This window comes from Scomber scombrus, chromosome 15 (genome assembly GCF_963691925.1).
Source record: "Scomber scombrus chromosome 15, fScoSco1.1, whole genome shotgun sequence".
Taxonomy (NCBI): domain Eukaryota; kingdom Metazoa; phylum Chordata; class Actinopteri; order Scombriformes; family Scombridae; genus Scomber; species Scomber scombrus.
Window position 1 is genome coordinate 6,625,319 of NC_084984.1, and position 21,092 is coordinate 6,646,410.

The 21,092-nt window shown below is 39.1% G+C and overlaps 1 protein-coding gene across 1 annotated transcript; it reads right to left on the minus strand.

The window, feature by feature from the left end:
- Positions 1–482: 482 nt before the first annotated feature.
- On the minus strand, positions 483–21,091 carry dmgdh (dimethylglycine dehydrogenase). The gene is made up of 16 exons (XM_062435288.1): positions 20,881–21,091; positions 20,404–20,572; positions 17,445–17,543; positions 17,196–17,360; positions 15,595–15,799; positions 8,630–8,878; positions 8,293–8,491; positions 8,043–8,212; positions 7,792–7,945; positions 5,137–5,302; positions 4,776–4,906; positions 2,900–3,117; positions 2,354–2,511; positions 1,757–1,816; positions 1,529–1,663; positions 483–1,418 (listed from the first exon to the last, which is right to left on the minus strand). The coding sequence occupies exons 1-16, from the start codon at positions 21,000–21,002 to the stop codon at positions 1,209–1,211; spliced, it is 2,610 nt and encodes an 869-aa protein (XP_062291272.1). The 5' UTR covers positions 21,003–21,091; the 3' UTR covers positions 483–1,208.
- Position 21,092: the final 1 nt, after the last annotated feature.

Here is a 21,092-nt window from a genome sequence, read left to right on the forward strand (position 1 = left end):
CATGGTGTAGCTACCACAATTTCATAGTGAGTTTTCAGTTCATTAAAGTAAATTTGGTGACATTTTGGTCACCTAAAAAGTCTTGTTTGACATTTGGTTGTACTAACAGCCCCTCTAAGGAGTCAACTGTTCAGTTTTTCTGGTAAGTATGTTTGGTTTTAATGGTTTTAGGCCTGTTTTTCACTACTGATAAGCAGCTTTAGCATTTTCACATTTAACCATATACTGTAAATCAAATGCACAGTGCCAACCAAGCTAGCAGCTAGCACTGGGTTCAGCTACACCCTCTTGACTAAATATGATCAGTTCTGGCTCCAAAAATCAAAGATAGCGACAGTCAAATTGCTAAACTCGTGGCTTCCAAACGGCCGTCAATAAGGGTGACTACATCTATATTTTTTTATGGTACTGAGTAGGAGAGGAGGAGGACGAGGAGGGTGATAAAGACGATGAAGGGAGTACCAAAAAACTAGCACACAAGACAGTGAGTGCATTGTTTTAATTACTGAGGTATTAATGTACACCAATTTAATTACATATTAGTACAAAAACAGATCTATAAAAAAAATCTTTGTACAAGTTTGCATTCGGTTTCTTTTGGTTATTGATGCAGCAGCTTTGCTTGTACATTAATTGTGCTTTGTTACATTTGTCATAGACTCAAAGTCCTCATGACTATTAAAAAGGCAGCACCATCATTTCTGTTTTTCTAAAAAAAAAAAAAAAAAAAAGCACAAAAAGTAGATTTTTATGTGACCCTTTCTGTTGGAAGAAATATTCAAAAAAAATCAAGCATTTAGTCACAGAAAAGGTTCAACTGTTGACCTGTAAACCATTATCATCCCTTTATGGAATTACAGAAAAGTTAATTACCCTTCCAACACTTTAAGACATTTTGGTGCAAGTATATCACAGGTATTATTTCAGAAAGACACATTCATAAAATGGCTCTAAGCATTCTCACATTCTGAATCGGTTTTCAGTTGCTTTCAAGGCACGAAGAGGAAGATGTGATGTGAAAATGTGACACAGACTGGCAGCAATCATATGACTCTTTTTCCCTTAACTGGCAGCTGAAATGAGGACATAACACAGCTCAGTACATTGGCCATAACAGCTTTAGCATTTGTCACAGCCTCCTACATAATTCACAGTAGGATTGCTCTTCATAAGCTGGTGTGAAACCGATCGAGGACAGTCTTTGTTTATTATTTGCTCTTTGCTTTCTTCTGCAGGCGGGTCCGTGTGGGCTCGGTGAGGACTAAGGGCTCCTGGATGACCATGGCGGGGTATTTCCTTCCCAGCAGCTCAACCTCTAACTTCTGGCCCACAGAGCACAGCTCCAGAGGCAGGTAGGCGAACGCCAGGCTCTGCTGGGTGGTGTAGCTGTAGGCGCCGGATGTCGTATTACCGACCACCTGATGAGAAACAAAAGTGAGACTGGCTAAGTTTAACTAACCACAAAATTACCAAAAAAACTGGATTTGATCACCGGACCACTTCACTAAGGCTTTTCATTGTTGCGAACCTTCCCGTTGAGCCAGACGGTTTCATTTCCCTCGGGGTCGATATCATCCGTATCCAGCGTGATGTAGGACAGTTTCCTCTTCAGGCCCTTGGCTTTGATCTCCTGAAGGGCTGCCTTGCCAATAAAGTCAGCAGGCTGGATAAACAGACACAAACAGTTGATTATTAAGTTTATTAATTTATCTTAGCCTAGCTACAAAAGAAATACTGTAAATAAAAAGATTGTTACCTTGTTCAGTTTGATGAAATAATCCAATCCGGCCTCCAGAGGATTGGTGTCACAGTTCATCTGCAAAAATTAAGTTAAAGTTGATCTCATCAGCAAAAATTACCTGTGCTACTTAAACAAACAGTTGAACATTTTGAGGGAAACATGCTTGTTCAGTTTCTTGCTAACAGTTAGATCAGAGACTGATATTACTAATATTTGTACAGTAAATATGAAGCTCCAGCAAGCAGCCAGTTAGATTAGCTTAACGACTGGATACAAAGGGAAATGGCCTGGTTCTATTCTAAGGTAGCCAAATCTGTCTAAGAGCATCTCTAAAACCCATTAATTAACACTTGACATTTCATTTATTTAATCTGTACAAAAACCAAAATGTGAAATGTGCTGTACTATATCTTAACTGGGATCAGTGACCTCCTCAAGAGCTCAAGTTGATGACAAGACTTCAGATTTCAGCTCAAACATGTACAGATGTTTTCGAGAAATTTACATTTGAGTAAAGAAGGAGAAAATGAAGTCCTACTACCAATGTTTGCACATTTGCATATTTCCCAAAGCATCACATTATAACTTTAAACCCTTTGTGCATGTGTGTACCTCAGCTCCCCAGCCTCTGAAGCCCTTCTCTAGTCTGAGGGACCCCATGGCGTAGGTACCGAAATTATCGATGCCTTCGTCTTTTCCTGCCTCCATCATGGCCTTGTACACAGTTGCTATGTCCTTCTGGTCCATGTACATCTCCCAACCAAGTTCACCTAAACACACATGTGCATATATAGGATTACCATACAAGAGTAGTTACACTCAGACTCAGCACCAGAAAGAAATGGTCGTCCAGCGTTGATAAACAAACTAAACGGAACCACACACATTTTTCAGCTGCCTTGAAGTGAAGTCGAATGAAGTGAATGAGAGCCAGAGTAAATATTCATGGAAATGGGCCTTAAAAGTGATTTTGCGTGTATTTGTGATTGACCTATTCAAGTGATGTTTTTGTTTATTTTATGTACTTTGTGTGGAAGTATTTTTTCTTAATTGACAGAATATATTCATTTGTTTTAAGAACAACAAAATAAATGTTGTTACAGAATTATTAATAGCATCGCAGTGTAATAACAGCAGTGTGGAAAAACTGTTCAGTACCGGTGTAGGAGATCCTGATGGCCCGGAGGGAAACGCCAGCCAACTGGATGGATTTGCACTGAAGAAATTTGAATCCGGCATCACTCATGTCCTCTTTTGTCAGTTTCTGAAGAACTTTGCGGGCGTTTGGTCCTGCAATGCCAAGAACGCCTATTTCGTCGGTCACGTTGCTGATCTCAACGTTATATCCTCCGTCCGCAGCTTCTGCCTCTATCCACCTGAGTTGAGTTCAAAGAGCAAATATTGAGCAGGCAAAAATAGTAGATTTTAATATAGTATCATTTCAGAATCAATGTATATATCACATATTTTCCATGCAGCCATATTACAGCTAAGTGGTCTAAAAGTGATAGCCTGACGTGACCTCCATGAACCCTTCATTTGTAGTATCATCTTATCACCACTAGAGGCTGCTACACAACATAAAAGTGACCCTGCCTCTCTCAGGTTGTGGTGGAGAGTTGGTTATAGTAAGGGAATGGAGATAAATGGTTTAATGTACCGCCTCCGGATTGGAGCAGATGGAGGGGCGTTGTGTTAACAGCTGCTAAAAAGTTTTAGGTTTCCACAGCATAAAGCAGACTGTGAGAGAGTCTTGTTCAGTGTCGCTTGAGACCCTACTCTGACCTGGTTGTGAGAGACTGAGAGCTGAGGGGTGTTTTGCTTAAATCATGTACTTGTTGTTTTGTGCAAGAAAAGTGGAAATGTTTGTCTATTTGTGATACACCCTGATTAATTGTAACATTTTTCTATGATGCTGTTTCAAAACTGGTATTTCTAATGAATGTGGTTGTCAAGAAACCATAATTTAATGTATCTGAGTACTCTGAACTACAATGATGAAACTAAATGGCGTCAACTGTCTGAATTTAAGATTATTTTCATTAGAGATAAATCAGTCAGTTATTTTCTTGATTAATTGACTAAAAGCCAGTGATGAAATGTAAAGAAATATATTTAATCAGATATTGTACTTAAGTAAATTCTGAGGTACATTTCAGAGGGGAAAATTGTACTTTTAACTCCACTACATCCACTTGACTGCCTTGGTTACATTTCAGATTAAAGTTTTACATGAAATTACATGATAGGCTTATAAATTAAAGATTAAAGATTAATCCAGTTAATCTTTCAGTTTTGTGAGCTATTGTATAAAGTCTGTTTCTAGTTGTGTTTCAGATGTTCCACCAGAGAGAGATTTCCCCTCCAAACTTCTCACATGGTTTCATTTCAATAACCATAAATCATCGCATGACCCCTCAGATTTATTTTGTGGATCTTTAAAGGGGCCAGACCACTGTACTAAATTAATTAACTGTTTATAAAGTAGTTCAAACTAGCTTCACACCCAGCAGCTACAAAAGTTAAATGCTGCTTACACAATGATACTTCAGTATTCACAATGTACTTTATTACATTTATTTAATTCATGAGTCACAGGGGCTGCAGACTGAGCACTTTTACTTCAATACTAAATTTATCCGATAATGCTTCTGTACTTTAGTTTTTAAATGCAAGACTTTTACTTGTAATGGAGTATTTTTAAATTGTGGTATTGCTACTTTTACTTTAGTAAAGGATCTGAGTACGTCTTCCATCACTGCACAAAGCCAAATTTGACATATTGAAATGTTGTTTTGTCTGACAAACAGTCCAAACCTAATATATATTCAATTTATTATAAAAGAAGACTGAGAAAAACAGCAAACATTCACATTTGAGAAGCCACAACTTGTGATGTTTTGGGGGGAAATACCAATTATCAAATAGTTCATCAAAGTATAAAGTAGAAGTATAAACAGCCAGCACATTTAGTAAGTTAGTTAGTAAATGCCTGCCAGATTAACTTTGACTTGCACAGTTCAATTAATCTCACCTGAGGTCATGCAGCTCTGACCCCGAGCCTGTGAGGAGCAAGAACTCTCCTGGTGACAGCTGGGTGATGGTAACCTCAGCAAAGACTCTCCCAGTGGGTGTCAACATGTGGCTGATATTAGTCTGGCCCACCTGGAAACACAAAGGTCAAAGTAGAAATAGTCAAAGTAGAAATAGTCAGAGAGAAACGTCTACTCCTTGAGCTACTCTTTAAAGGGAAAAAATGTACCAAGTATGTAATAGTATTGTAACAATGAGGAAACCATGAATTTATAACCATCATGTTAATAGTTTTTACAGCATTAAGTCATCATACAACAAAGTTAACAACTACAGCTATCAATTTACACTGAGGGCTTTACCTTGGGCATGGTGTTGGCAAACAGGCGGTCCAGTAGCTTGTTTGAGTCCTTCCCTTTCACTACGAACTTGCCAAAAGGTGTCAGGTCAATCACTCCCACCTTCTCCATCACCAGCTTGCACTCCCTGCCAACTGGTCCAAACCAGTTTGTTCGTCGGAAACTGGGCCTGAGCACAACACAAAATCAATGACTTCTTTATATCTGGGGCTATTATTCTAATGAGTTACAGCTGTTCTTCCACAACTTTTATTAGCATTCTTTTACTGCATAAAACTGGTGTCCAAGTATAATGAATGAACATTGTTCTAACAAGAGTACAGAATTAGAAACGGTTGCGTGTAAGCCTCAAACAGTGCTGTATGTATATGAGACTAACAAGAGTCCTATGAGGCTGTTCTTTAAGCTAAATGCTCATGTCAGCATATTAACATGCAACATCATGCACTATGACATTTCGAACATGCTGATGTTTAGCATGCATAATGTTTTCCATGATAGCATGAAAGCATGATAGCATGCTACCACTTGCTAATTAGCCCTAAGCAGAAAGTAAAGCTGATCAGGAATGGAAGTTTTTGCAGCTTTTCCCAGATGGCACTAGGTGAGAGGTCAGAGTATCACTTAAGTTTTTTATAATTCATCCTGAGGTGGGCATGCACAGTCTGTACTAATCCATCTAATAGTTGTTGCTACATTTAGCAAAATAACACAAAGGTTAAGGAGGTTAAGGTTAACCTCAAGGAAAACTTAGGGGGTCGTTAAGGTTGGTAGGTTTTATCCTCAGGGGACCATGAATATACAAAATTTGATGATAATGCAATCATTGCATCTCTGGACCTTATATGAAGATGGACATAGCGAGGTGCAATGACACCAGCTGGTTTGCATTTGAGCTAGTTTGCAGCCCAGAGTGGCTGCTTATTGTCAGTGACATATTTTACGTTTGGAGGAAGGACCTTCCAAATAAAGAGTGCGGGTTGTTTCCTTTCACGCTCTGGAAACTTACTGGGAACACAGAACGCTGCACACTTGGGCTAACATTAGCTAATTTGTGCTAAACAGTCACTTATCGTAATCAAGTTTACTTGGTAAAATGTTCCAACAATAGTCTGACTTAGTGTGTCAATCAATCAATGTCAATCAATGTCTACATGGCAGACATTAAAGCTACTGTACTGTAAGTCAACAAATCTTATTAGCGGAGCAATCATTTCCAAAATGAGTGACAACAGTGTTTTTAGAGGGCCCCATTTAGACCGTAATAATTCATTGAAAAGAATTATTTACTTAGTAGGTCTAAAGAGAAGTTGAGGCTTTTTGAGGGATTGTGTCTGTTCCCCCAGTTTAATAATAAAATAAAGAATTTCACCTGTCTTTCAAGCATTTTCATAGATGAAAAACAACAACACGTTATGTGCATTAGGGAATGCCCATACCTGTGCTGTGGGAATGTAGGCCTGAGGAAACATAGGGCCTAATTTTGATGGGAGGAAAATGTCTAAGTGATGGGGGAACATAGGTCTGTGGAAACATAGGGCTGATCCTCTTTTGGGAAGGCAGTCAGTTGAAGCTAGCATCTAGCAGCTGTCCGTGGCACTTTAGGTGTTTTCAGATTGGCTTCTGCCTCAAGCTACCGCTTGGTTTGGAGCAAAATGATGGGACAACCAACCAATCCCTAGAGCCATGGCGCTGTAGTATCGCTAAAATACAATGTAGTAAATAATTGGGGAAAGAATGTTGCATAGCAAGATTATGACCACAGCTTTTAAATTTGTTCAAAAGGATATTATAGGATATCACAGATATGAGCCAAGTATGCAGCTACTGTGAGGGCCAGTTGGATTGTACACTCACGGTTGGTAGGACTCCAAACACTTGGAGGATTATCTCAAGACATCTGTGACTGTATGTGTGTAAATAATGTCATGGTGCATGTTGTAGAGTGGTTTAGAGAATCAGATCCTTCATGTGGTGAAGCTTGTGTGCATCACAGTTATTGAGAGTTATCTGCATGTGTTGCTGAACGTTAGCAGCTGTTTCTCCTGTTTCATCGAGGTATCTAAATGGTTATCTTGTGCTACAGTGTAGAATTGGAGGAACTGATAGCTGATTTGTGGTGAGCTCGTCTTTGTACAGATTGACTGAAAGGCTTGGCTCTGTTTGTGAACATGTGTTTGTGCTCCACTGCATAACTCCCATCTTAACCCAAGAACATTGCGTCCTCAAACATTTACTCAGACAAACATGCAGGTTTACTACAACCAATCTTATTTGCACACAACCATAATTTCTACGTATATATATATGAGTTGATCTCCACCAGAAATGATTGGAGCTTCTTACTTTACGCAATGGTATGTTCAAGCTGAATAGTCAACCAGCATCTCTTTGTGCTCCATCTTTCACCACAATAACAGGGTATTGTAAATTAGGAAAGTGGATTTGCTGTGGTGCTACTGCAGGAATGTGTTAGCTAATTTAGGACCGCAAAAGCACTTAGCAATTAAATTAAATTAAATTAAAAAGCATTTACGAAACTTAAAACCAAAACAGTCAGGGAACATGTTGTTAATGTTAGTTCTCCAAATAACTGCTATTGTTCAGGTCTAACATAGTTATCGTAGGCATGTTGCAAATAAAATGAGGATTTCTTACTTGTATTCAGTGTCATCTCCGGGTTTGTAGAACCAGTGAGGTTGTTCCCAGCCAGCGTGAAAGCCCATGGATGCTTTGTCCTTCAAAAGCTCGTAAACACCACTTTTCCGGCAAGTTGGTCGGCCAGCGAAACGCTCCTCCTTGGGGTAACCAACTGGAGAGACCAACAGAGTGAGGAGGAGAGTTTTTGTGACAGTAAAAAGAGAAAATTATGTCCAAAGAAAAGTAAACTAGTCATCTACTGTTCTTACCCACGTTGTTGAAGCCATATGATTCTCGAGCTTTGGCACACATGAAAGGTATATCCGTCCATTTGCCGTAGCGGTTGGGGTCACATTCAATCAGGTCGTATGGAGGCTCACCATGCATAATCCAGTGGCTCAGGAACTTACCAATACCACCAGCATGGATAACTCCATACCTGAACACATGTCCAACCACTGAGCATTCTTCTTTTTAGTCAAATATTTAAACAACCAACCCTAATCTTCCAACACATACCCAAATCCAATGGCGGCCCAGTAGTTGCGAACTCCATGGTGTGGTCCGACCATGGGCAGCAGGTCAGGGGTATATGTGATTGGTCCAGACACAATATTGATGATATCAGCTGTCTTTAGCACAGGAACCATGTCCATGGCCATCTCAACATGCTCCATTATCCTGTCGAGGTCCGACTCAAACAACTCCTTACCAAAACCTGCAGCAGCCAGACAGGAAACAAGATGGAAAGAAACGTAATGGTTAAACTACAAGAAATGCAAACCATGCAGAAAAGATACTCCCGTTTTGAATTAGGAATATGGATGAACAAAGCTTTATCTAATCGCAGACAGACCTGGAGGCACTCCATCTCTGACCCAGGAGTCCTGTAGCACCATTTTCTCCATCCTTTCATATGGACCAAACAGCAGGCCATCTCTCTCCTGACGCAGGTAGTATGAGCCCTCCAGGTCCCTGATGACAGCCACCTCCTTCTTCAGAGCCTTCACCTCTGGCACTGTTGCTGTCACTACGTACTGGTGGTGCACTGGGATGGTGGGGTGATCGAAGCCAATCATTTGACCCACCTCCCGGGCCCAAAAACCTGAAAAAAAAACAACATGGTATTAATAAAACACTTAATGACAAAATTTCCACCACCAGCTGTTAACAGCAGTTAAATGTAAGACTTTTAATACCATTTCATACACATGGACATGAATATGGCAAAGCAGGAAAGATAAAAACCAATATGGCCTGAATGTACCTGAAATGGGGAATTTCTCATTTTCGAACTATTTCAGCTGAATGTTGTATCATAGATTTTGGAGAATTGGCAGTGCTGTTATGTCTAAATTGGAAATAAGTGCTCCACTGCGTTCATGTTTTATAAGGCCAATGATATAACGTTTATGTCTCCTAGCAGGCACACAAGTCTGATGAATGAATCTGTTTGTAAGTAAGCAGCCACACCTCCTGCGACGCCCCCCTTTTACCATTTGGTAAGAAAAGTGAATCATTTGTTCCTTAAACAGAATACACTCATGTAGCACTTCTCAACCTGAGGACAGAACTGCTTTATTGTACTCACACTCAAAAACACTTGAGCTTCTTTTTCAAGGAGATTTTGGCATGTGGATGCTTAATGGACAAACCTGTTGGACCACCAGAGCCTCAGCTCCTCCATATCAGACCATGATCAGATGTTCTTACTTGTTTTTAATTCATTGTCTTTCAAGATATTACGCTAACATACAGACCACAAACACAGGTAATTGATTATGTAAACAAAATTTGATTTGATACATTTGATTTGATACACAAAAACTTTATGATCCCTTTATGAAGTGATCAACAATGTTCAGGAGTTTTTAATGTCACCTTTTAATAAGTTTTAAATGTACAATTTTCTGGTGATTTATTGACCAAATGATTCAACTTAAGTAAAAACTATATTTACTGTAAGTAAGTAAGTGGGTCAGTTCACCCAAATTACCATTACTATTACTTGGGGCAGTGGCAAAAATTTCAAAATGACAGCAGACAACTAAATAAGTCTGCATGGCTAGATATGGCCAGGTTTGTTTCAGGTCAAAAATTACACAGGATGACGCACATGCAACATCAAATTCTGTTAAGGTTGACATTTAAAAGTATAATCTCTCAGATGAAACCAATGAAAACATTCACAAATAAGCAACCAGCAAAAATATACACCCAGTGAGGCAAATATGCACATTAAAAATGTGTCAACAACAGGGGGACTTTTTAAGAATTTGCAAGTAAGTTTTGCCATTTGTAACTTTACATAAACAACTAGGATCTCCGGTTTAACATTCTGGCATTTAGAAGATGGAACAAAAAACAGCAGGAGAACAGGCGCTAAAAAAGTGCAGCCAAATGATTTGAGAGTTGAATGAGTGCATATGGATATATCTGATAGGCAGAAAACACAGTGAATACAAAAACAATAAAGTCAGTCCCAGTATAGGTGCTACTGATTATAGTGTACAAGTCTATATATATTCACATGTACATATACACATTCCTGTACCCACATGTTTAAACATTCACATAATTAAAAGTTGTCCTTATTATGCATGTCCTCTGTTTCTAGCCACATGTTTATCTTGGAGGGACAGGATATTATTCAGCTGTGTGGCGTAAGACAGCAGTTAGCGTCAGAGCTTTTACAGTTATGTACATTATGTAACAAACTGTAATTCATCACTAGGGGCTCTTTCATCGTGATGCTGCGTGTAATCTCTGTGAAACACATCGAAGATCTTAAATCTAATCTAATCTAATCTAATGTCATCTGACTGAATAATGACTTGTAACGCTGGGTCAACATTATGTCACAGTGTTGATTAAATAGTGTTATGAGGTCCGGGGTTACCAACAGCTCTTCAGAGGGCTCAAAGGGACTTCAGCCAAATAAAGGCTAGTTTCACTCATATCACTTCTATAGTTAACCTAAATTAAATTATGTTTTTCAGCAGAAATAAGCTGTAAATACAACACTGGCATATGGTTGTATTAAATATGGATATGGAGCAACTTTAGCTGAGTTTTCCTCTCCTTTTAGCTCTGTTTTGGTCTCCACCAACTCCTGAAGGAAATATCTGGCTTTTAAGCAGATAAATGCTCCACCAACTAATTTTGTCTCTGTGCCATTTGGAGCTGGACAGAAAGAGTACAGTGGGTTTATTAGAGGTCTTTTTTCAAACAGCACTAAGATCAGTAAGAGGGAATCAAAACTTTTAAATTGGTGGCTGTAAAACCAAAATATTAAGCTGAAAGACGCAAAAAAAAGCTCTGCAGAGGTGATGAAAACTGCAAAGTCAGGTAATAAATATCTGCAGGTTCATCACCTTTTACACATATGTAGTTACTTGATCCATCGTTAATATAAAAATATTGATTATAGCAGATTTAAATCAGATTTACCCACAGAGACAACAAATTATGATCACGGTCTAATGCTAACCGTATGTATTTTGAGTCTTTGTAATTAAAAAAGTTTGGGAACACCCGACGCACAGCATAACCTGGTTTAAACAGAAACAGCCACACAACAGAAAAGCTGTGTTTTGAGTTTTCAGTAAGTAGGACATTTGACCTAACTGTAGATCAATGCGGACCTTGTGCTAACACCAAGCGGCCGGAGCCAGCTGGAGCACTGACAACCTGTTGATCTCTGCGGCTATCTTCAGCTATGTTGCAAGACAACGCGCTAATAAATCAACTTAAATTCAAAGATTAAATATATTCTCAAATTATGTCCATCTGTTTCAGTACGTGCAAGTCTGTAGCTTATTAACATCACATTGTTTATTTATATTCTCCATGTGCTCCATATGTGAACTTTATTCCAAGGTGAGGGATGGGGTAAGGTGGGGTACATATACACAAAAAAGCTGATAAAAAGGTCCCAGGCAGTTTAGGCAAGAGCTGGGCTGTAGAGGAGCAGGTTTACCAGCTGTTTGCACACAGGGCCAATTCACTGAGTGATGACTGGAGTCAACAAGCTCAACTAAATAAAGCAACCTTTGAAACAAGCCCTGCTTTGTTCACATCAATCGTACACGCTGTTTAAACTCTATTTGTAGTAATCAGAATGGTTCAAAATGTCACAAATTAAAGGATATTATCGAGAAAAAAGCTTTAAAGTTTGCAAGGTTATAGGCTTGTGGAAAAACGGTCAAAACATTGCCTCCCTCCTGGTTACAAGGCTGCTGTGTTGAAACTGATCCAACAGGAGTCACATTTCAGGAGTGACCTTTGACCTGGGTCGTTAGGGTTAGGGTTAGGAAAACGGGGTACAGCCTGCTTTTCGGTTTCAATGGCAAGTCAAATTTATGAAAATGAGATGTTGTGGGGGGAGGGAGATGTTGGGTATATGATAAAAGCAGTGGCCCAAGTTTTAGCAGAAGAGAATTAAAAAAAGGACTAGAAAGAAAAGATGAAGATGGTTGATATTATGCAAACCCCTCAAAACAGAAGCTGCTTTGTGGGTTTTGAACAATAATGTGAGTGTAGCACAATGGGTTAAAAAAAGACAGAGGCTGCTGTTGTCATATGTCATCTATCTGGGATTTTAAAAAGAATGAAACTTTAAACTAGATGCTTTGCATAAAGGGTTATTTCAGCAGCCCGCAAAGCATCTGTTGTAAATCTTTCAACCACAAAAACAAACTCAACACCCAAAACACAAAAGGGAAGTGCAGTGACCCTGAGTTTGTGGCTGTTCTTTTGGAAAAAACCCACAGAATGGAAATTGATTATAATGTGAAGGTTGTTCATTGTGGGAAAAGAAAGCATGTAAACAGACATCAGTATCTTAAAGTTGCAAATAGTACCAGCTAATCTGCACACTCATGAACATACTGTATAGAAGAAAAAAAAAGGAGCATCAGCAGTAAAGTTAAATGTAAGGAGGTGTGCATGTGCTGCTGCTTCAAGATTGGATGAAATGTGACCAGTTGGCTTGTTTGGATTGGCTGACGGACATGGCGGAGGCAAAAGGCCAGCAGGGCCCACAACGTAAAAAAACTGGCTTCAACCAGAGTACAGAATGTGCAAATTCAGGGAGAAAATATGTAGCAAAGAAGATGTGAATGCAGCTGCAGAAAATTCACTTTACGGCGCTGTTTACGGCTTTAAGCTTAAGCATGTGCACTCAGACATTTTTCAAGTTTTAAACATGCATACATGACGGCAATCTCTCCCTTCAATTTTTACAGCATTTGTCATGGTGGAAGCACAGTTAGTTAATTTGATATTGAAGATTTTTAAAAAGGCGACTAAGCAAAAGTATGCATGACCTATCTATTGAAATATGTTACACAATATCCTCTCAAATTCCTGAACCTTGGCATATAATCAAGCTGCCGCAGCAGCAGCAGCAGACGAGATCCCCCCTGAACTGGTATAACCCAGTTCAAGCCAAGTGCTCGTCTCCATGAACTGTGCAGGCAGTGGTCTGTGTGGGCAAAGGTCCTGCTGTGGTAGAGCGTCCAAAGATAACATGTTATATTGACTAGAGGCTAGAAAATTTGTTTTGCCAGGCGTTATTGCGACTTCCTTTGTACACATGTTATGTTTTTAAAATCAGTGTAAATTGTGAGAAGTTGCCGAGAGTTACATTTTAGGATGAGGCTTTACCACTTTTGTGCTAATAGTAAAAATACGGAGTGTCTATTTGCACCCCTGGTACAAATAGCCTCGGCCACACAGCTGGTCTATTTGCACCCTAGACGTATAACAACGTGAAAACATGGCAGACATTCATCTTCCACGGCAGCAGAAAAGGGCGAATTTAGAAAGGATTCATCTCTAATGTTTGTTCTAAATACATTTCTGGCGGGAAAGTTGTATTATATTTTCCTTCTTTCCTCAGTCAATGCATACAAGCGTCAGTTTGTCAGTTAGAAATTATTTGTCGCCAATATCTATCTTCTGTATTAGCAAACATGTTGGGCTGTTGCATCACTACATAGGACCGAAGCGGTGGCGTAATGGGCAACGGGTCCGTCATTAGTGCAGGAGACAAGGGTTCGAGTCTTTGCAGCAGCAGCTATTTATTGATGTTTTCAGCGGAAAAACTCTGCTGCATTTTCATAACTTTGTTAAGTAAATGCATACAACCCGAAAATGTCTGAATTTACAACCTTCAGGTTGTTATATGATGGAAATCAGATCTTGACAGATAAGTCTATGGTTGCCATGGATACCAAATACATTTCAGACCTCTGACGTCTCAGGCATTAGCCGTGAGACACACGCATTTCAAGCTGCTCTCACGCTCACACGCCACACCTGACATTTTTTCACGCCGGGAAGTGATAGATCTCACCGGATAGAAATTATCATATGATATACAGAAGAGAACAGCGACATATATTTATTCCGCTGTCCCGGTGGGATACGGGAGTCTTACGCATATCTCCAGACACTCCCCTCTGACACTCAGTCCCGCAGCATGCACTCCTAATTGTACTGGGGTGCAAATAGCATACATTGATATTTGCACCAAGACGGGGCAAATAAAAACACTTTGATACCAGGGTACAAATAGCATCCACTTCTAATTGTACTGGGGTGCAAATAGCATTCATTGATATTTGCACCAGGGGTGCAAATAGCCTTTGCCGTAAAAATATCACATGAATCGACCATTATATGCATTTATTTCTTTCTTTTTAGGTTTAGTTTAGCTTTTATGTGTCTTTTCTGTCAGGATTACTGTTATTAAAAAAGAAGAAGCCATAACAACAAAATCTAAATTTTAGCAAAGCTTTAAACTGTTTGGGTGAAATTATATCCCAATATCTTAATACCATGTGTCATTCTGTACCATGAAGCCTTCAACAGAGTGTAGGGATGGCAGTGTTTGAGTTGTGTAATGCCCCTTGTAGTGCAAAACATACTGTAACAACAACAAACTAAAGATGAGCTAAGCTGAAATTAGTCCAAAGATCAAAACAGAAACATGACAAATCACCATGTTATTTTGGCTGCAACCTTTTTTTCCCAATGTTGATTAATCTGCCAATTGTTTACACAATTAATCATTTTTGTGTATAAAATTTCAGGATATGGTGAGAAAATGCCAATTATAGATGATGGTGCCTTCAAATGTCTTGTTCTGTCTGCTCAACAATCCAAAATCGAAAGATATTATCTTCACTATCATATATGAAGCTTTAAATCCTCATGTTTGAGAAGTTGTGACCAGCTATAGTTTGGCATTTTTCGCTTAAAATATTTATTAATATTTACTTAATTGGATCATCTTAATTGTTGCCAGATAATTTTCTATGAATCGATGCAGCTGTATTGAAAAACATAGTTTAACTTCACCTGGTCTCAGCTGACATTGGGTAAAAGGTTAAAAGCAGAAACAAATTGACATGTGTCTGAAATACACACATTTTATTTGGGCTGCAAGTAACAATTCTTATCATTATCAATGGATCTGCCAATTATTTTGTCTATAAAATGTCAGAAAATAGTGAAAAATGCCTGTTATAATTTCCAATTGTGACACCTTCAAAAGTCTTCTTTGGTAAGCTCAACAGTCCAAAACTCAAAGTTTCTATCTAGTATGGCACATAAAAGCCTCAAATCCTCACATTTGAGAAGCAGGGAGCAGCAGAAATGACTAAACTGATTATTTTATTACCAATTAATTTCCAATAAATCCACTAAGGGATTAATGGAGTGATTGTTGCGGCTTACATTTTATATATTTCTACATTTCATTACATTCTGTGAGCGGATGTGCATGTTTTTTATGTTGTCAAACCAAGTACAAACCTGTTGCGTTGACGATGCGGTTTGCTCTGATGGTCCCATGAGGAGTCTGAACGTCCCACTTGCCATCAGCGGTGGGTGTGAGGCCGTTAACCGGGGCTGGGTTGTAGATCTGGGCGCCATACATACGAGCTCCAGCAGCCAGAGCCATGGTCAGAGAGTAAGGGTCAATGTGGCCGTCTTCGGGGGTGTACAGACCCGCCAGCACCTAAAATATACACATAAATATTCATCATTTAAAGGGTCCAAGTTTCCTCAACATCCAACAGATGGATTAGCTTGTAATAATCAATTCATTCGCTCTAAATATCAGTTGTTTTAATTGACTACTTGTACATTAGTCAACTGATCAAACACGTCAATTGACCATAAATGACTCTGGGCAAGGGTCTTAAAGTAGCTTTTTGGTTCAAATTGTTATCAGCTACTAATGTAACAAACTCCAATTTTGAGGCCATTATGAATCAAAACCAAAAAACATTATTTATGTGGATGGAACCAACAATATTTTGGGATTTTAGTTGATTTTTGAGTTTTTTGTTGGCAAAGTCAACATTTTGGCCTGAGGCTAACGTAAGAATAAAACTAGAATATCCAAAATGAAGATGGTTCTTCCTCTAAGGAGCCTCAATGTGCTCAGTAATTTATATTTTCTGGTGCCAAAAAAAGGGAAGATTTTGGTCTAATGGTTTTACAAGACAAGAGGTGGAAAGATCGCTAAAATTCAAAGGACTTATCGTCTGTGGATTATGATTATTCATAGCAAAAATCATGGCAATCCGGCTGGTAGAAGTTGAGATATCTTGCTGTGGATCTGAGTTAAATTTCTCTTCTACTTTAACTGAACTGTAAATGAACCTCAGTTGACATAAATGCACCCTAAAATGAGAATATCTTTGTATATGTTGGCAAACAGCTACTTATTTCCACATCCAGCAGTTACAGAACAACATTATTCATTTGGAGTCGTGTTTCTGTCCATCTGGTAAATTTAAGTCCAGCATTCGTTCTGCTTTAGCTCTGTTTTTACTGTCTACCAACTCCTGAGGGAAATATCTGGCTCTTTAGCTGCTAAATGCTCCACTATGTTCACCAGCTTTCACCAAAACTGTTTGGTGCTGAACAGGTAGTGTAAAGCTGCTTTTTAGAGCTTTTTCTCTGATAACGGCAGCTGAAAAATGACACTATGAGAGCGCTGAGAGTGAACCAAAACAGTAAAATTGAAGCTGGACAGCTAAACAATCAGCTGAAACTAACTATAAAGCTCTGTAAAGCTGAGAGGAGCTGCAGAGTCATTATTACAAGTGACACCCAACATATTACACACTGTCATTTCATACATTATTATAAATGTATGAGCTGGTTTAAAAATTAAGAGATTTCAGAGATTCAGATATAACAGACCAGCCAGTTTGACAGCGGACCAACTTTTCTGATGATGGGAACAAGCAAAGACAAAGAAAACACTACATCTTTTGTCTCAAAGACCTTGCAGGTCCTCAAGGACTTTTTCGTCTATCACTGATCCACAAGGCTCACATTCTTCAAACTAATAAAAACAGCACTGCATTGATCTGTTAAATCTTGCCTTGATTCATACAAACCTTGTCAACGTTGACCAGGGGGAAAAGTTCCTGGACTCTCTCCGGTCCGATTAAGGTCTGCGGGGTCACGTGCCAGTGCGTGCGGGTCATCTGGTACTTCATCTCGTCCACTCGAGCCGCTGTTGAAGCGATGCGGACGCTGCCCGGCTGGTGAAAGCCCACCGCCTACACCCAAAGATAACATGAATGAATTATAAAAAAAACTTTAAAACACATTAAAAGCTACAAAAGGTGAACAAAGCACCTCACCTGTCCAGTTTCAGCCTCCAGACTCTCGTATAATTTAATGCTGTCATAGTGAACGTGCTTGAGGTTGATGCCTGGATGGTAATATGTCGTCAAACCAGCCTGTAACACAAAAAACACACAATTTATCAGAATGGATTAGAAGAAAATGCAACATTCACCAACTAAGAACTTGTAAAAAAGAGATTTTTTTGACTGTGCCATGAACACAACACCGACATATCGTCACCTTTTTAGTTGATATGTTGAACTTGGAGTTATGGAGCAATATTATCATTCATTTAGAGTCTTATTTATGCCCATCTCATGAGCATAAGTCCAGTTTTCACTTGTGGATGATTGATTATTTGAATCAATTTTTGTTTGAAACATCATATTTTCTTTGAGACAGTTGAGCAGGAATAATACAAGATGTTTTATCACCTGCAGGGCTTTCATCATTATGCATAAAATACAGTTTTTTCCACACATGCTATTGACTGTTAGATGCTTCGACTAATCCAGCAGATAAGAACAAATAGAAATAGAAAAAGAGCAAAACGTTCAAACCCAGCTTACTTTCTAACTCCCAGCACAACTGGCCAATTACTGAGTGAAGTGAGTGTGAATGCTGGATTTTCAGATTTGGAAATTATGCATGTTTTGGGCGGTGCAGCGAGGGTAAGAAGAAGTTTCAACCATCCGAAAAGCAGTTCTGTTGAAGCATACTGTCTGTTCAACTCATAGAGAGAAATGTTTCTTATATGTAAATAAAAATATGTCTTTAATGACGACTAGCAAAGCTGTTTTTTGGGTTTGAGGGTATTCCTATGTCTGTGAGCTCCAGCCAAAAAGGTTAACTGGAAACTCTGGATTAACAGTAAGTGTGAATGTTGTGAATGTTGACCCAGCTGCCTGTCCCCAAATGTATGTGGGTTTGACTGTGAGGAGAGTAACTGAATATAAGAGTCAGGTCCCCCACCCCACCTCACCCTTGCTGACATGTCAAACATATATTAATAGCAGTAAAGTATAGTGCTGGTGAGTGAATGAGCAGCAGTGTTTAAGGGTTAAAGTGGGTCAAGACTAAAGACTCTTTGAAAACCGATAACGTGACAGCTGCTGTCGATGGATACGGAGCAGCTACTTAAGGAAACGTAGAGAAGGTGGATGTAAATACCTTCACTAAACAAGGCTGTTGAGGAATAACTTCTCCATATTTGATGCTTTTGAGGCAATTATTTTCATTATCGACAAATCAATTAGTAAATAAAACATCAGAAGACGGTGAGAAATGTTCTGAATTCACTGTATTGTGAGACCAAAAAAAACTGCAAATTTGAACATTTGAGAACCTTAAACTAGCAAATGTGTGATTTTTGGCTTGAAAAAAAGACTTAAACGAGTCAAGTTTAGTTGTCAAGTGATTTTCTTTCAATCAACTCATCAATTAAAGCTCTAGTTCCTTTAAAGTCCTTCACACATTAGAGGTTTAGTTGTAACATCACTGAGTTGTTGTTCTTTGACAATAATGTGATCATAAAATGTCTGATTGATGTCCAATTTGTACTGTGATTATCAATAAAGTACCTCCTCCTAAATAATCCCATGTTTTGACAGCTTTCATGACTTTTTCATGACATTTCAAAACATATCTGTAGTCCTCTTTTACTGCTGTACTCACTGTGAAACATCCTGCTGCTATCTAAGTGCCAACTAGGGTTGAAACTTACAATTATTTTGACTATCAATTAATCTGTCAGTTCTATTTCTCGATTAATCGATTAGTTGTTTGGTCTATGAAATGTCCAAAAATGTTGAAAAATGTCGATCCTCAAAATGTAGGTAATTAATCGACTAATCGTTGCAGCTCTACGTCCAACCATTTCTTTCACCATCATTCTCAGAGGACGCCCACAATCGGCTGTCCGTTCTGTAGTCCTAGTTGTTAAAGTTGTTCCATGGGTTGTTCAGGTTGTCCACTTGCATATTTTGGATCAACATTTTGGAAAAATATACACCTGGAAATGTGCATGATACACTTCCTTTAAAAGGGAAACTTCGGGACTTTTCAACCTGGACCTTATTTTCCCATCATTGGTATCTAAGTGACTAATGGGGACAACAGTCTTTGAAACTGGTCCAGTATTGAGCAAGAGCGCTTCAGCCGGCAGCTGCAAAACAAGCTACAATGTGATCCAACAGAGCAACTCAACTCTCACGATATTTTGTTGAGCGAGACTTTGTTAGACACATAAACATATTGGATCAAGTGAAAGGTCAAGAATAACGTCTTATATCTCTGTATGGTTCTTTCTATAATGCTGTCAGACACTTATAATAGTGTCTGAGTCTGGCAAAAACTTAGTAAACATACATTGATGGGGCGCTGTTGCCCCATTGGATTACTTAGCAGCCTGTTTTGTGGCTGCAGGCCTCAGCACACTCACTCAATACTGGACCAATTACAAAAATTGTTGTCCCCCATTGGTCACTTTGACATAAAATGATGGGTAAATATAAGGTCCAGGTTGAAAAATCCATATGTTTCAATTTAAAGTGACTTTGAACAACCTACTTTTGGAGTTTGGACTGTGTTTGATGTTATTTGTTATTCAAAGTCCAACAAAGCTTCATGTCAGACCACAGACCACTGTTCAGTGAATCAAATCATGGTGTGAAGTAAATTAACTATATCTTAGCACTAATAATGGGGTTTCAGGAAGTTTTGATGATTACAATGTCACATCCATGCTCAATACTATAAAGCCAACAGGGCTGATGATGAAAAAGTAGAAATGAATGAAAGTATTGATTAAGCAGGATAAGCAGGGAGTGTGGGAACATATGCTGCTGCAGAGATACAACACCTATGGGAGAAAGACCACCTGCCGCTCAGACAGATAATCCACCTTTCCCCTTCAAACCTGCTGCAGGATCTTTCAGTTTTACATTAAAATAACACAGCCTTAGTTGGACCTACAGCATGCCAGGTGGATCCAGCAGTCAGCTCAGACTTCTCCAGCAGCACCACATCCTTCATGCCACCTTTGGCCAGGTGATAGGCAATACTGGCTCCCACACATCCTCCACCAATGATGACAGTGTCTGCAGTGTCCTTCCACCGCTTTCCCAACACTGTGTTAGCATCACTGATAGAAAAGAAGAAGAAAATTACAGGTGAATTATTACATCTCCCACATGCATCATGCACAAGTTCAGAAGTCTTTTTACAGAGTGTCACACCTTGAAAATATTGTCATACCTGCACCACAATAAACAATGGTGTAACATAGCAGTAATGCACAGTTCTGCATCAGTTTTTGCATGCAATCTTTCACTGGTGCAGCTTTATTACGCACGTTAACTATAACTCTCATTTATTGAGCGACTTTAACGTGTTTTATAAAAAAAATTAACTTAAATGTGAATGGAGTCTTAAAAAATTGTACTATCTCACCTCTGTGCAGCTTGTTTTCTTGAGTCGCAGCTTATGGTCCGCAAAGGAAGACGAGCGATCCCTCGATACGCAGCCAAATCTCTCCGCAGCTGGACGTTGATTAGATTTAATATCCGAGACATAATTGAGGTAATATTTAATGCAGCTCAAAGCATTAACCTGCCCCCCTCCTGTCACTGAAAGCCCCCTGCACTGTCGTGTGTAAATACCTC

Excerpts from the sequence above, each read along its gene's own strand:
- dmgdh (XM_062435288.1), bottom strand. The coding sequence starts at position 21,002 with ATGTCTCGGATATTAAATCTAATCAACGTCCAGCTGCGGAGAGATTTG. Across the intron at positions 3,118-4,775 it reads TCAGAGCTGCATGACCTCAG|GTGGATAGAGGCAGAAGCTG; the intron begins GTGAGATTAATT and ends AACTCAACTCAG. Across the intron at positions 1,817-2,353 it reads TCAGAGGCTGGGGAGCTGAG|ATGAACTGTGACACCAATCC; the intron begins GTACACACATGC and ends TAATTTTTGCAG.